This window comes from Sylvia atricapilla, chromosome 16, assembly GCF_009819655.1.
Source record: "Sylvia atricapilla isolate bSylAtr1 chromosome 16, bSylAtr1.pri, whole genome shotgun sequence".
NCBI classification, from domain to species: Eukaryota; Metazoa; Chordata; class Aves; order Passeriformes; family Sylviidae; genus Sylvia; species Sylvia atricapilla.
This window is the reverse complement of record NC_089155.1, coordinates 8,312,326-8,329,286: the sequence shown is the minus strand read 5'-3', so window position 1 is coordinate 8,329,286 and position 16,961 is coordinate 8,312,326. Positions and strand designations below refer to the sequence as shown.

Below are 16,961 nucleotides of genomic sequence, written 5' to 3'. Positions count from 1 at the left end.
AGGAAGAGAGGAAGAGAGGAAGAGAGGAAGAGAGGAAAGAAAGAAAGAAAGAAAGAAAGAAAGAAAGAAAGAAAGAAAGAAAGAAAGAAAGAAAGAAAGAAAGAAAGAAAGAAAGAAAGAAAGAAAGAAAGAAAGAAAGAAAGAAAGAAAGAAAGAAAGAAAGAAGAAAGAAAGAAAGAAAGAAAGAAAGAAAGAAGAAAGAAAGAAAGAAAGAAAGAAAGAAAGAAAGAAAGAAAGAAAGAAAGAAAGAAAGAAAGAAAGAAAGAAAGAAAGAAAGAAAGAAAGAAAGAAAGAAAGAAAGAAAGAAAGAAAGAAAGAAAGAAAGAAAGAAAGAAAGAAAGAAAGAAAGAATTTAACAACCCTTCTCCTTGGACAGAAGGGGACGGGGCAGTAGTTTCCACACCGGTCCCAGCTCGGCCCTCCCCGGGTGGCTCTTCCTGCTGGTGCCTGGGGACGCCCGCCTTCCCTCCTCCTCCTCCCCCTCATCTCCTCCTTCGCCTCCTCCCCCTCATCTCCTCCTCCTCTCCCTCTCCTCCTCCTCCTCCTCCCCTCGCCCCTCTGATTGGTCCAGCCCGGGTATATTTTGCCCCTTCCAGCCCAGCATCATCCCAAAAGTTTTTTTTGGGGGGAAAGGGGGAAAAAAATAAAAAAAAGATAGGAAAAAAAAAAGAAACCAAAACAAACGTAGGCGAGCCCGAGTCCCCCGAAGGCAGGCGAGGGAGACGATCTGCGGGCGGCTGCTCGGCGGTGCTGGACCCGGTGGGACGCGGCAGGAATCCCGATTCTCTCTCCGGCACCCGGTCGGGTCTGACACAAAGTGCTGTCCAGCTGGAATGAATATATCTGAGTCTAACTACTGCCGAGAGGAGATATCGCAACCCCGGGGCGACTGTTCATGGGTCACCGCCGCCGTGCCGGCCGCTGAGCCCGGGCTCGCCTTCCCGCGCCCCCCGGGAGCCGCCTCCCCCGCCAGCCGCACGCCCAGCCCCGAGCCCGGCTTCGCCTTCGGCCCCGGCCCCGGCGGCGCGGCCCCCGGCGCGGCCCCCAGCCGCACGCCCAGCCCCGAGCCGGGCTATGGATACAGCCCCCCGGCCGGCCGCCCCGAGGGCAAGGCCGCCGAGGATTCCCGCATCCGCCGGCCCATGAACGCCTTCATGGTCTGGGCGAAGGATGAGCGCAAGCGGCTGGCGCAGCAGAACCCCGACCTGCACAACGCCGTGCTCAGCAAGATGCTGGGTGAGCGGGAGCGGAGCGGGAGGAGGGCTGGGAGCGCGGGGATGTGGGGCTGGGGGATGCGGGATGCAGGAGTGTGGAGATAAGGATGTGGGAATGCTGCGTTACGGGGCTGGGGCTGCGGGGCTGCGGGCTGGGGCTGCGGACTGCGAGAGTACAGAGCTGTGGGCTGCAGGCTTACAGAGCTAGGGACATGGGGATGTGGGGCTGGGGATCCCGGCTGCAAGAGTACAGGGCTGTGGGATGGGGAGGATATCGAGCTGGGGAGACAGGGATGTGGGAGTACAAGGCTGGGAATACAGGAATACAGAGGTACAGGTCTGGAGATGTGGGCTGCAAGAGTGAAGAGCTGCAGGATGCAGAGGTACAGAGCTCAGAACGTAGGGATACGGGGCTGGTGGTGTAGGGATAGGTGGGTTTGGTTCTGATAGTCCAAGACAGTGGGATGCAGGGATACAGAGCTGGAGATGCGAACTGCTGGGGTACAGGGATTCAGGGCAGGGAGTGTGGGATGAAGCAGTACAGGGATTTGGGGTGTGCGCTGTGAGAGTCCAGGGCTGTGGGATGCAGACTGCACAGATACAAGACAGTGGGCTGTAGGATGCAAGGATATGGGGTTCTGCTACCCAGGCTCCAAGGGTACAGGACTGCGGGATGCAGACTGCAAGAATATGGGGTGCAGGAGCTGGGGTACAAGGATAGGGTGCTGTGGGATATGGAGCTGGGGGATGCAGGGCTATGGGCTGCAAGGTTAAAAAGCTGCAGGACGCAAGCTTTAGGGATGTGGGATGAAGGGCTACCAGCTGCAGATTGCAAGGATGCAGGGATGCGAGGTGGAAGGATGCAGGACTGTTGGATCAAGGGCTGTGGGATGTGGTGTTACAGGATGTGGGAATATGGGGCTATGGGCTGTGAGGATGTGAAGATACAGAGCTGCATGTACACAAGATGTAGGGAAACACGGCTGAGGGATGCAGAGATACAGGGCTGAGGGGTACACAGCTGCAGGGATGCAGGATATGGGAATACAGGCTGCAGGATGCGGGATGCACGACTATAGGATGCGGGATGTGGGAACACGGGAAGCAGGATATGGGTAAATGGAGCTGCAGGATGCGGGTCTACGGGAAGCAGGATATGGACAGACAGAGCAGCAGGATGCAGAGACACGGGGCTGCGGGGTGTGGGGATGTGGGGTTCAGGATATGGTGCTGTGAGTTTTTGAGATGGGTGAATTGTGCAGGCTATGGATGTGAGATGCAGGGAAGCAGGGTCTGTGGACTGTACCAAGGGGCAGTGGGAGGCAGAATCCCCAGCCCTGCCAAAGGGGTTCCCATTCCATGTACCCCCATTCTCCCACCGCACTGAAGTGCTGGGGACTGCCCAAGCTGCCTTCTGGGACAAGGGAACAGCCTGGCTTGGGAACCCATTCCCCAGCCCTTCCTGGTGCCAGCAGTGAGACCCCACTCAGGTGCCAAGCCAGCTGCAGGAGCCCTTCACCCCTGGGCTGCCTCTACCTGGGTGTCCCCATGCCCTGGCCAGTGCCAGGTGGCTGAGCCACTCTCACAGAGCTTCTCTCTCCTCTTCCAGGCCAATCGTGGAAAGCGCTGAGCGCCAGCGACAAACGTCCCTTCGTGGAAGAGGCAGAGCGACTGCGAATCCAGCATCTCCAGGATCACCCCAACTACAAATACCGCCCAAGGAGAAAGAAGCAAGCCAAGAAAATCAAGAGGATGGAACCCAATATCCTCCTGCATAACCTTTCCCAGCCTTGCAGTGACAACTTCAGCATGAGTCACCATGGCGGCAGCCAGCCGGGCCACCCCCAGCCTCCCCCACTTAACCACTTCAGAGAACTCCACTCCATGGGGTCGGATATTGAAAACTATGGCTTGCCAACTCCTGAGATGTCTCCCTTGGATGTCTTGGAACAGACCGAGCCAGCGTTTTTCCCTCCGCACATGCAGGATGACTGCAACATGATGCCCTTTCGCGGCTACCACCACCATCACCAGATGGAGTTTCCCCAGGAGAAGTGCATGGGGCGGGACGTGGCCGTGCCCTACACGCAGACCCCCTCACACTTGGCCGACGCCATGAGGACTCCCCACCCCTCCAGCCTTTACTACAACCAGATGTGCTCGGGAACTCAGAACGGGCTTTCCGCCCACCTGGGCCAGCTGTCGCCCCCACCTGAAGCCCACCACATGGAGAGCGTGGATCACTTGAACCAAACCGAGCTCTGGACAGACGTTGACCGCAACGAGTTTGACCAGTATTTGAACATGAGCAGGACTCGTCCCGAAGCCTCGGGCCTCCCTTACCATGTCTCCCTGTCCAAAGTGACTCCTAGAAGCATCTCCTGTGAGGAGAGTAGTTTGATATCAGCCCTGTCTGATGCCAGCAGTGCTGTTTACTATAGCCCTTGCATCACCGGTTAGGTTGACCCCATCATCCAATGCGCGCACCAGGAGAGCCCCGACTCTCCTCTAAAAACAAAAAGCCATCCTCCTTTAACCACGAGCTCCATCATATTTAGAGTATCTCATTAAATGCATCGCTTTCTTGTTTGTTCTTTTTTATTTTGATTTTTTTTTAAATTTTTTTTTAGAGACAGACCATGCTGAACTCACTGATATACCGTATAACTATATAACACAGATAGACGCCTTTCCCCGCCGTGCTCCCCGCTCCAGCCCTCGGCAGGGCACCTCTCCAGCTCCCACCAGCTCCAAGGGGCATTTTCAAGCCAATTCCAGTAAATCCTGCCTGAAACAATCACACCAGGATGAGCCAAAGTGTGACCTGTCCCCAATATTTAACCCAAGGACAGGCGAACTTTTAGGGGGAAAAAGCTTTTAGAAAGACTTTGCCGGGGCTGTTAAAGAGTCGGCGCCCATTAGGGGTGGGCTTTAGGACAGTTTTTACTGTATTCTCAGCAATATATTTTAATTGGGCAACAAAACTATATTTTTACTAAGCATTTTTATATATAAAATGGTATTTAATGTCTTTTGGGGGTTTTTTTATTAGACTTTTTAAAAAGAAATCAAGGGATATCCATGAGATCTAAAGCATTTATGTAGCAAAGCTGGATTTAAAGAAAAAAAAAAAGGAATAGGGGAAAAAAGGAGATATTTTGTGAAAAGGGAATGATAATGTAAATATTGAGGAACAACTGACTGGAATTTTGTACAAAAGAAAAATATGACTGCAAACACTTTTATTGTCTAGAACTGTATGGAGAGCAAACTGTTTTATTCTGGTTAATTATTAAAACATCTTCATATAATTGTTCCCATCTTGTGTGCTTGTTGTGTGAACACATATTTTCCGCAAATACATGTTGTCCCAACCATTTCCAGATTTTTGTATCCGTTGATTAATGTTTTGACAACCTGGCAAATGTATTAATTTCCAAGCTGCCGCCCGCCCGCCCCGTCAGCCGCCTCGGGCTCCGCGAGCTCAGCTCTGCTCGGTTCAGTACAGGACGGTGGCTTGGGATGGGATGGGATGGGATGGGATGGGATGGGATGGGATGGGATGGGATGGGATGGGATGGGATGGGGTTCTGGCGGCATCCCCACAGCACCGCGTCGTGCCGCCCAGAGACGCTCCCAGCAGGAAAAGCAGCTGTTCTCAGATTAAAATATAATAAAACATGTGATATCCTCCTCCGAAACAAGCCTTGGTGTGGTCATTGTTTTGCCAGGCTGGCAGCGCATCGATGCGAGGTCCCCATGGCTCACCCTGTTTTCCCATGAAATACCCCAAAAACAGAGCCAGGCTCCTCCAATGCTTTTTCTCCAATCCTCGGAGCTGGAAGAAAACTCCGTGTACCAGAGTCTTTCCTCCTCCTGGCCTTCATTGGCTGCTTCCCGGCTCCAGCAGCGGCGGGTCTTGCCGAGCCGTCACCATGCCCAGCCGGATCCTGCTCGGAGCTGCTGGTGCTTTGCCGGAGCTTCATCCCCCTCCTGTGAATCACTGTATGATCTACAGGGAGCTTTTTTGTTCAATTTGAAAAGGAGGAACAACAATCTGTTGCTTAAAACCCGGTGGCATCCGTTCCTTGAGCACCAAGTGATTTAAACCAGGCTGATATCGCCAAAAAAAAGGCTGTTTAAAAAAAAAAATTCGAAAAAATTGAATAGAAGAAGAGGGGTTTTGTTGTTGTTGTTGGCAAAGAATTGCCTTTTAGGGGAAATGGATATTTAACAAATGACATTAATTTTCAAGCTTCTCCTAAATTAAATTCACATTAGTGTTAACAGGACTCAATCCTGACTCACTTTTTTTTGTTGTTGTTGAATGTGAAGCGCTAATAAACGGGACCACTCCGGGGGCTGGCGACGCGTTCCCATGGAACGCCACAAAGGCGCTTCATTGTCTTTCCATATACAGTATGTAAAAAGGGGGAATACATGGAAAAATGACCTCACTACCTACACGGGAGGGCTGGCGGGCGCCCGGCGGGTGCCAGAACCCGCGCTGCAGCAAACAAACACAACACCAAATGAGAAGCATCCTGTGCTGCCGCCGATGACTATGAAAGGAAGCAGCCGGCTATGGGCTCCATCCCGCTCCGCTCCCCGAAGTGGCCTGGGAGGAAGGAGATGAGGGAGGGGGGGAGAAGAAGAAAGCCCTGAGTTATTTTCCAGCCCTCAGCTTCCAGGTACCTTCCAGGCATGGATGCGGTCACTTCCTGCGGTTCAAAGCAGCGGTGAGCAGGCCGGCCCTCGCCCAGCTGGGAGAGCCGCTGTCCACCACATTGTGGAGAAAACATGAAGTCACTTTCCTGCAGCAGAAATTCCCTTCTTTCCCCATGGTTCAGGCTGTGTCATCTCACCATGATTTTTTAATTGACGGAGGGTCCTTTTAGATTAAATATGGAAGGTCTTTGGAATGAGGGTGGTGATGCACTGGCACAGATTCCTGGAGAAACTGCAGATGCCCCATTCCCAAGGCCAGGTTGGATTGGGCTTGGAGGAACCTGGTCTAATGGAAGGTGTCCCTGCCCATGGCAGGGGGTTAGAACTTGATGACCGTAAGGTCCTTTTCAACCCAAACCACTCTGTGATTTATGCTCCAAGATGCTGTTCTGAGGCTACAGCAGGTACTGAAAGCTGCAATGGGTGGTCCCCTCCATGGATTCCCACCCATAACTGCACCAAGGATACACTACCTTGAAGACACAGCTGCTGTGAAAGCCCCACCTTGCTGGTCAGCCCTACCCCAGGTCACAGGGAAATGAAAGAGAATAGAAAGGAGAGAGGAAAAAAACAGAACAGATATAAGCAGGCAGAAAGACCTGTGCCAGACTGCAAAAGATGCCACCTCCTACCATCACTTGGTGTTCCACACAGCTTTTTTCACCTAACTCACTGCTTTGACATCAACTTTATCAAGAAGTGTCACAAACCAACCTGGTTTGTGCTGGTACAGCAGTGGTTTGGGCAGCCAGCTCTCCACAGTGTCACTGCTGCAGCCTCATGGTTCAGCCATAGCCAGAAAAAGATTTGTCCCCCTCCAGATCCAGGGTTTGGTGAGACTGGTGGCACAGGGGCTGATCTGGTTCTGTCAGGGGGCAGAGGGCTCAGCTGAACCTGGGAGAGGTGCTGGGTCTTTGGGAAGGGTGCTGGGTCCTTGATGGGCTTTAACCACATCACCTATATTGCATATTATTTTTATAATTTTATATCTTGTTTCATATCTTATGTGTTAGTTCTATATTTATCTGTATTATTTTTACACACTGGATTTTATTTTCATAATTTTGTATATTTAATATTTTTCCTTTTTTTCAATATTTTATGTGTTACTTTTATATATTTTTAACATACATATATTATTTTTATCTTTCCCCTGCCCCTGTCCCTGTACAGCTGCTCTGAGGCCAGGAAACCATCCCCCAGTGTTTTGTTTCACTCCATGCCGGTGGCTCAGGTGTGACGTGGGACTGGAAATGGCTGGAGCTGACATAGTTTGGGGATGATTTCACTGCCGTTATGGCTCAGGCTGGGGCTGTTACTGCACAGCCCCTTCCGATTTTTATGACTTAATCTCTCCAAAGCTCAAGGCCGGATGGTTTTGGGCTGGGGAGGAGGAGCGAGGGGCTTTTAGCAGGTCGTTACGGCAGAAATATGGAGAAGGTATTTGACAGGTAAATGGAAAACCTGACATCCCATCCTGCCGGCTTTCCCAGGATGCAGGGAGAGGGGGAGGCGATGCCAGGTCCTACCTGGATTTTATGGACAGGTGGCATCTGCTCTGTGTCCCCTGGGGATGCAGGGCAGTGGATTCCAACCGTGTGCAGCTGTGCATGCATCCCAACACATCCGTGTGCAAACCTTTACGTGTGCAAGCATTGATGTGATCTGTGTGAAGGGGTGTGCAAGCACCTGTGTGTACCTGCATCACTGCATGCATCCCTGCTCAGATCCATCCCTGTGTGCATTATCCCGGTGTGCAGACATCTCTGTGTGTGTGTGTGTGTGTGTGTGCACATCCCTGGATATTTGTGTGCCTACACCTGGGTGGGTTGTGTGTGTGCACATGTGTAGCCATGCGTGTCCACCTCTGCTCCTTTTTGTGCATCTTTTTTGTTGTCCCTCAGTGTGTCTGAGCCTGCACAAGCATCCACCATGTGTATCCATGTGTGCATCTCTCTGTGGATGTGTCTGTGCATACACGTGTAGGTGCACCCATGTGTGTGTGCACGCATGCATGAGTGCACCTTCCATGCAGGCATCCCTCCATGTGCACGTGTGCTTGTCCACATCCATGTGTCCATATCCATGTGCACACACCCGTGTGTGTGTGTTCTGCTGGAGGTTCACAGATCAGCTTTATAGACGTTCTGGATTTTTTACAGCGTTACGGAGCGCTCGATGACATCACCCACCCAAATATTAAAACCTCATGTGCCAGGCAGCCCGGCCCGGCAGCGTTTGGCTCCGGGCTCACTGTTCCCAAGGCTGAGGCCGTGGCACAGCCAGGGGCAAGTGGGATGTGCAGGGTGGCAAGTGGCAGCTCCAGGGTAGTCCCAGCCATCCCAGCCCAGAGCTCACCGTCGGGATGAGAACACTGACACCACAGCCTTGATGAAGTCAAGGGACTTCAGGGAATTAGAGCCTCTTGATCCTTGTATTTTGGGTGTTCAGCATGGGGGCATCTCTGGGAAAAGGAACGTGCTGCCGGTGCTGGTTCCCCACTGTGGCAGCAGGCAGCTGCTCTAGACCAAGTGATGGGATTTATATTTTGCCCCCTCTGCCAGGAAAAAAAAAAAAAAAAAAAAAATTCAAAACCAAACCTGTTTGTGGGAAACAGCTCCAAAACATTTCCTGACTCGAGTAAAAGCGCACTGGAAAAAAAAAAAAGAAAAAGTTTCCAGGTTTTTTTTAGATGGGAGGCAAAACCTTTGGAGAGGTAACAGCATTCTGTGGTGAGAGGTTAACCAAAGGGAAAAGGTTGAAATGTGAAGAAAGACTGCAAATGTTCCCAGAGCAACCTTTCCTGGTCAAGCAGAAGCAAAGTTCCCAAGCCTTCCCCAACTTTCTTCTTTGCAGCTCAGTTTGGGAAAGGAAATGTTTGGAAATCTCAATGCTCCTTGCAGACAGGAAAGGCCCCGTTTCCTCTGCGCCATGCCCAGAGCTGCTGGGCAGCAGGAACACTCCGGTGAGGCTGCAGGAATTCTCTGCAGGCAGGGGAGGGCAGCTGCCTGCAGAGAACAGGAGTTGGGGCGTCATAAATATTACAGGTTTTGCAAGAGAAAAGAAAAGAAGCCAGCAAAGAGTCCTTAATGTGCCCTGGGAAATCTGAAACACTTTAGCACTTTTCTTGCTGTGAAGTTCAGCCTCTACATCCTTTGTGCATCTTTGGTTGTCCGCCCGCCAGCTTCCAGCATTGTCCCCACACACCCTCACATTCCTTCCCCTGCCTTAGGGCCACCACAAGCCCCTGGATCCCCAGTCACCAGCCCCACACCAATATCTGCTCACCCAGGACCATGCTGGGGTCCCCGTGAGGAGGACAGGTCCCTGTGAAGGAGGCAGGTTTGGGTCTCATTGTATGAACCATGAGGGATTTGGGGGGCTTCTTCTCCTCACTGGCTCTGAGCCAACTGAGCCCCACATCTGCCAGAACCACTTTGTGCTTCTCTTCTGGGGTGATTCAGCAATGCTGTGATGTAACTGGGAGGCCAAAGGGTCATGGAAAGGTTGGGAGTGTTCTCCAGAGATCACCTCATCCAATCCGACACAACACGACCCAACACAACCCAAACAGCATGACCTAACCCAACCCACCAAAACCACCTAATGCAACACAGCAGAATCCAACCCAGCCCAAACCAACCCAACCCAACCCAACCCAACCCAGCTCAACTCAACTCAACCCATCCTAACCAATCTTAATCCAATGTAACCTATCCCAAGGACCCAGTCAACGTGTCCCAACATAACCCAACACAACCCAACCAGCCTAACTCAACTTCCTATCCAAGTCCTAAAGCAAGTCTCCCCATCACCTCCCGTGCAGCCCAGCTCAACCCTTCCGGGATGGTGCGGTGGTTTGGTGGAAGCCTCTCCCTCCTCCTGTGCTCGGCAGTGCAGCCCAGGGAGGTTGATCCCTTCAGGGAACTGAATCATGTCCCCCCCACCATCGTGGGAGCGTCACAGAGCGTCTGAAGCTCGTCAGGAGAGTCAGGCCAGGCCGCGCGGGGCCATTCTGGGAAGGCATCCAGCCATCCGCTGGAGAGAGGAGTCTGCCTAAAAATGCCTCTGCTGGCTCCTCTCCACACTCCGACCGTCCCATATGGAACAAATGTACATTTTCCATCAATTGTTTGTATTTTGCATTTAAAGAAAGAAGGGGGAGGGAAAGAAAAAAAAAAAAAAAAAAAAGCCAGCAAGCGAGTGGGCTATACATATACGAGAAGTGTCGGTGACAGCAGATAGGCCCCATCGCGGAGAGGGAGAAACACTGGCCGGCGTTCAAGAGACTCAAACGTATGGTATGAAACAATAAATTTTAAGTGTGTTTTGACATATTTGGTGGTCTCTGCCTCATGCTTAATGAGCATTGGTCCACGTTGCGGGGGAACTGCACAGCTCGGGTGGTTGGCGGGCTGTGCTGGGCGGGGGGTCGGTGGCCAGCGAGGCCAGGGGCAGGCGTTGAGGTGGTCCTGGCATGTGTGTCCCAAGGGGACGGGGCACAGGGATGTGACACCATGGACTGCACTGGCATGCTCGGAGGAAGGGATGCTGTGGGTAGTGCAGTGCCTCAGGGGAATGAGCAGTGATGCTGACTTGCAGGAAGAAGCATCAAGAGGTAGAATTGGGTTAAATTTGGTCAGGAGGGGACACACAACATGGCAGTGATGTCTCAGAGCAGCATCCCTCACCTCGGCATGGCCTGGGCAACCTGTGCTCCCATCTCCAGGCTTGGTCCCAGCTATGCCTGCAGGAAGACCGTGGGCTCCCACATCCCATCACCATAGGGAGAAAGCCTGGAGGGACGGGCAAAGCAGCAGGACAAGGGAGTGCAGCCCTCCTGCAGCCCCCTCCTCTGTGCCAGGCTGCCCGGCTCCCCCCGTCTGACAGGGCTTGATCAGAAAGATGGACATGAAAGTGGAGCTTGGCTCTGGTTTCTCTCTCATTCAGAACATTCAAAAACTATTAACTGTGGTGGGGGTAAGCAGGCAGCTGGTTTTAATATTGTGCTCTTCCAATTGTGTTGGGTTTTTTTTTTTTCTCCTTACTTTTCGCGAGCACTTTAAGTGACATGGTTACATGTATTTGATTAAAAAGCTGTAATTCAACGAGTGCATTTTCTTGTACTGTACAAAACAGCTTAAAGACACAGGATTTATTTACGGTGGTCTCCCAGTTTTCCAGATCTGCCAAGAGACAAGATGACAGGGAATTCACAGGAGGGAGGACAGATAGCAGCAGAGGGGGACATGCAATCTCCCCTGGCTTCCCCAGTGCGGGGAACGCGACTGGATCATTTCCTCTGCTGTAAGGTCAGCCTACTGCCACCAGCCTGGTCCTTGGGGCCATCCACTGGTCCCAAAAGCAGAAGCTCCTTTTGGTGTCCCCAGGACTGGGTCTCAGCTTGCAGGAGCTGGCAGAGGGGACAGCTGGGAGGGGACAGCTAAGTTTGTCCAAACTGGCCCCCATCCTGCCCGCAGCAAGATGCTGCAGGACACAACTGGAGGCAGGAGGGGGAGATTTTTTCCAACCATGCCCATCCCCTGCCCGTGCAGAGATGCTGCCAGCACTGAGGAGCCCATCCCAATCCAGCAGCTCTATTTCCTAAGGAGGAAAAAGGCTTTATGAGATCCCAGCAAGGAGCCGTGGCCTGATGCTGCCGAGAACCCTGGATCATCTCCCGTTAACCCCAACATCTCCCACGGCACAGCCACAGACTAGAGCCGTGCTCACTCACACCTTTTTGGCTTCTCTGCTTCCAAAGTGATAAATTTCAACCCAAAAAGGCAGGAGTGGAGATGACTAAAAAGAATAGGGCTGCTCTGCAACCCCTCAAGCACCAAAATTACCATATCCCCCCACTCTGCTGGCCACAAGGGGCTGTGGCAGAGTCCCTGCACTCCATCCTATCCTTGGGCTTTTTGCATTCCTCTGGCTTGGAAAGGAGGTGTGTGCCTGTGCGTGCATGCAATGCTGACCCCACAAACCCACTCCACCCAGCACAGCTTCACCTTTCTCACCCAGATGTATCATAAAAATTTGTAATAAAAATAAACCCGGCAATGCTTGCTCCTCACCTGCCTCAAAGTCCCTGATGTGCAGCCCTGAGGACAGGGACAAGGATCCCAGCATCACTCAGGACCACCCTGGGAAATCCCGGCCTCCCCCATCCCTGCCTGGGGGGCCGGAGCCTGCCTGGCTGCTGGCCATGCCGAGCCGAGCCTTGTCTCTTCCTCAGCTCGCTCCTGCCCAGGGATCACCTGCAGTTCAGTTGATTTATGAACGGAGAATTTTTCGAGCTCTGTTTCCTTTTCATTGTTGTTTCAGTTGCTGCGCTTGCTTCCGCCCGCCTTTGAATAACTCCTGCCATGCTGCGAGTGGTGAGAAAGGCACTGAGTAAACACTCACACTCAGCCCAGGACCCCGAAAACAGGGGGACACAGGGCTGCCCACTGGTTGGTCCTACCTGTGGCAGGAGGTTGCTGAGCTCCGAGTGAGCAGAGCTCCGAAATGGATCGCTCTTGTCTCAAAGCTGCAGTTTGGGATGGGGTAGGCACATCCTAACCTCCTGCCCCGTGACACGGCTCCTGGGAGGTGGCAGCCCCGTGGGGATGCTGCTCTCCCATGCTGTGGCTGGGGAGAAGAGGGTTGTGGTGGGTGGTTTGACTGGAAGGACCCTAAAATGCGACTTGCGAGGGGACAATTCAGTGCCCCATAGAGGGCAGGGTCCCCCAACGCAGGGCTGTGCTCCACCCGGCTTCACTCCCGTCCTCATGCTCAGCTGGAGCAGGGGCTCCCTCTGCGGCACAGAGACGATGCTCTCTAGGGAGCTTGGGTTGATTTACAGCAAAGCGCTTGAAAAAAGAAAACAACAAAAATCAGGAAAGGAAAGAAACCCCATCCGCAATCTCAGCTGAGCCCAGGACCCACATCCCCGCTGCTGCCACCTGCCATCCGCTTTCCCCCGCCCTCGCAGCCCCGTCCCGGCCCACCGAGGAACCCCCAGGCCGGGCGATGGGCAGCTGCCCGTCTCGACCTGTGCCCATTGTCCTGCCCTTCCTCCCCGCGCCCCTCGGCCCCCGCCGCCGCCCCGGGCCCGGGGGGAAAACAGGAAGCGCTCCCCAGCACGCTGCTGCGGAAATGAGACAAGCGGGCTGGAGCGGCGGCGAGGACGGCGGGAGGAAGCGGACGGGATATTTGGAACTGACGGCGAATTCTTGGGCTTATCTCTGCGCCGCAGAGGCCCAGGAGTCCTTACAAAACAGCGCCCAGCTGGAGCGAGGCCCGCGGCTGGGGACGCGTCCCCAGCGCCACCCCTGGTACCCGGCTCGGCGGCGGGATGCTGGTGGCAGGGAGGGGACACACATCCACTGTGGTGGGTGGCACCTTGGTCCCATCAGTGGTCACACAAGGGACCTGATGACCCCGCTGCGGTGTGGGGATGGGCAGCCCCCAGGCTGAGTGGGGGTGCCCAGGTCGCATGTCCCATTCTTCAGCAGGGATTTGGGGATGAGAGCACTCTCCAGCATCCCTAAAGCCTGTCCAAAAATTCGGCTGTTTTATGAATCCCCAGGCACGAGTTCCCCCTTTCCCATGGGAAACAATTCCCTGTCCTGCCCACAGGCTGCACTGGGACACTTTCAGCCCGTCACCTTCCCTTCCATACCCGCGAGCACCAGCGGCAGGGCTGGGCTGTGGATGCCGGTCCCCTGCCTGCCCTGCCCACGAAGGGTTACAGCCAGCCTGGATTGCTCCGATTTCGCCCTTCCATCTGCTGCTGGCCCTTTTGGTGGGTTTGAATTATTTTTCATAACAATGCTGTGATACTTTATATTCGGCACACCCCAGCTGGGGAATAGAAAGCGGGTCCGGGCTGGGAGCACCCGACCCAAAGGCAAAGGTCTCTGCAGTGCTTCCTAAAAGCTGGAAGCTGCCCGCTGCGGGGATGGGAGAGGGGCAGGGGTGGTGGCATCACCCCGGGGAGCTGGGGCTGCTGGCAGCATCCAGGTCTCCCCAGCCTGGCTTTGGTGGGGTCAGTCGCTCGTTTATTAATTGGTGGTGAAAATCAGGCAGGAGCCCCGTAGCGGGCGAGGGAAGGCAGCTGGAGCACCCCAGGGTCGGCGCTGGGAGCGGCTCGAGGTGGGTGTCACCTTCCCGGAGTGTCACTAACCCGGTGAGGAGCCCCGGCCGAGGGCACCCAGCGCCTTTGGAGCCGGAGAGCGCTGGCGGTGGGGCGATGCCTGCGGACGGGACCCGCCGAGGAGGGCTGCCGCGGCCACTGGAGCCAAATTTGGTGGCTGAGGGGGGGCGGGCAGGGTGTGACGGGTCACCCTGGCAGAGGCTGAGACTCCTCCTCTGCGGGGAGGAGGACAAAGGATGGAAGCGGCTGCCCCGTTGCAACACATCCCCAGCGAGCACAATGGAAATGCCATCCTCCGTCTTGTGAAACAGGAACCTCATATGATCTCGCTGAAGGCTTGGGGACATTCTTGTAGGTCTGAGCGTGATGCTCCCCGGGCTCCTTTCTCTCTGCCCGCCGGGGGATAAGGGAGAGTGGGGAGTCCCCCAGAGCATCCCTGCCCCGGTGAGGACCAAACTGCCACCACTGACCGCTATGGCACGCTGGATCCGCTGGCAGGAGGAAGGTGATGCCCTACCACCCACCCTGGGGCCAAAATCCCCCCAAGTTCCGCCCCCCAGCCCCACCAAAACACCGTCCTGTGGTTCCCCCACGGCTCTGCTCAGCATCCTCCTCCCGCCCTCCTCGAGGACTCCTAAATAAACTTCGTTCTCCCTTTATGTTCTTGACCCCAGATTTAATTAGACCCCCGTTTCCTGCCTATATGAAAAATCACTTCCCCGAGCAGGTGGCTGCGATACCGCGGGGGCTGTTGTTGTTTTCTTTGGGGCGAGGGGGGGAAGGTGGTAAATGATGGGGGGGGAAGAGTTTGTTGTTTATTTTTATATTTACAAAGCGCAGCTTTTTCCTGGTGCCGGGCATCGGAAGAGTGGCAGGATGTGACCTTCATCCATCTCCTCCTCGCTCACACAATACGGCCGCGAGCTCCGCGGGCTGTCGCCGGCTTTGTCCCCCCGCGGCCGGCGGGCACCTCCCGCCCGCCCCGCCGGCACCTGGCCCCCGCCGGCACCGCTGCCCCCCAGCTGGGCCCCGCCGCTCACACCGGGGGAAAAGGAAAATAGACCCCCTCAAAAAAAAAAATGAAAGAAAAAAAATTAATAGCAAGGTTGCCGGTTTCCTCTCTGGAAAACAAGCTGGAGCTGAGTGGGACAGCAGCGTGGGAAGGAGGGAGAGAGGGGGTCCCGTTGAGTCTCTTGGGAGCTTCCCCTGCTTGGGGAGTGCCTGGGCACGCTGCCTCCTCCTTCACTCCGTGTGTGGGGTGAAGCAGCTTTTTTCAACCTGGCCACGGGCAAATGAGCCCTGTTCTCCCGTTCACGGGGCAAGCACAACCTTTGGCCCCATCCAGATGCAGTCCTGGCATAATCCGGAGTAGAAAGCAAGGAGGGCATGCAGCAAACTCTGATTTCCTCACCCTGACGTGGTGGGGAGCACCCAGCAGGCAAGAGGCCACCCAAATCCCAGCAGACACTCGCAGAACGGGTGCTGCTCTCTGTCCCCATCGTTCGGAGCATCCCGACCCTTGCAGGCTCCAGCTGCCGGGATCGCTGTGCTGGGCTGTTCAGCAGAGCCAGCCAAGGTGTGGAGCTGGCAGTGCCCAGCCTCCCTGTGCCCAGGGCGGGATGGCTGAAGACACAATGGACTGAGGTCTCTGTTTTCTTTCTTCCCAAGAAGCGCCACAATTCCACAGCCTTGGTCTGGAGAGGGACACACTCTGACCCGTTTGTGCAGATCAGTGTCTGTGGTGATAAAGCTGCAGGGACAAACATCTGATTGACCCCAAACCAGTGCTGGTACCCACCAGTGGTACTTGCTGGTGACAAAGGAATTGCTGCAGGATTTTACAGGGAAAAGGGTCTGTCACCCCAGAGCATCTCCCTCAGAGGGTCCCTCAGCGTGGCTGAGCTCCACTGTGAGCTGCCCAAGACCTCAGACCAGCTCTGTCCAGTGGGCTTGAACAGCGGCTGGCACAGCCAGTGTGAGCCCCCAGTACCCTCCAGCACCGCAGTGGCAAAGCTGAACACTGCCAGCTGGCACGAGGCTGGCGTGTCCCAACCCTCTGGTCACAGCCTGGATCCTGGAGCAGGGGTGAGGCCAGAGCAAGGCATGGCACAGCATGGAATGGCACAGCATGGAATGGCACAGCATGGAATGGCACAGCATGGAATAGTATGGCATGACACAGCACAGTGTGGAGTGGTGTGGCCCCGGAATGGCACAGCATGGCACAGCCTGGCACAGCCTGGTGTATCACCAGGGCTACCCTTGATCTCACAGAAACAGCACCCAGAGACACCAGCACCTCAGAGCTGCTTCAGTCTCACCCTGGCCAAGCATCCAGCAGCAGAGAAGGGGACTGCTTTAATTTAAATGCACATTAATTTTTAATTCCCCAGCATCCCCCATCCAACGAGCTGGTCAGTCCCCACCCTGCTGAGGACCCCAGGCAGGAGCAGGTGCAGCCCCAATGGGGTACAGCACCCACCAGCCCAGTACAGAGCACCCTAAAACCCTCTGGACTCCCACCACCAGGCAGGGACCCCCCAGGTCTGCTGGGCAGTGGGTGCCCACCTGGGCAGAGGGCTGGCTGTGCTCATGCCAGCGCTGGCCAGCCCAGTTGGTTATCCTCACATTTGGCATCAGCTGCTTCCATTGGGCTCCATAGGGGAGGGAGAGAGAAAAGGAAAACTCAGCTCAGGGCAATTTAATAAGTTCAGTGTTACGAGCTGGGGAAAAGCTGTGGAACACACAAGTGGTAACGCAGGATTAATCTTTCCTTTAGTCTTGGGAATTATGTTTTCATTAATCCTAATTTTTCCAGATGTTTCACTCCTTATACCATGTTCTTCAAAGCCTCTGTGGCTGCAAATTCTAATGAAGCC

General features: G+C 54.5%; 1 protein-coding gene across 1 annotated transcript; it reads left to right on the top strand.

Annotated features, from left to right (window-relative positions):
• Positions 1-457: 457 nt before the first annotated feature.
• On the top strand, positions 458-4,534 carry SOX18 (SRY-box transcription factor 18). The gene is made up of 2 exons (XM_066330822.1): positions 458-1,236; positions 2,824-4,534. Exons 1-2 carry the CDS (start codon positions 834-836, stop codon positions 3,672-3,674), a joined length of 1,254 nt encoding a protein of 417 aa, XP_066186919.1. The 5' UTR covers positions 458-833; the 3' UTR covers positions 3,675-4,534.
• Positions 4,535-16,961: the final 12,427 nt, after the last annotated feature.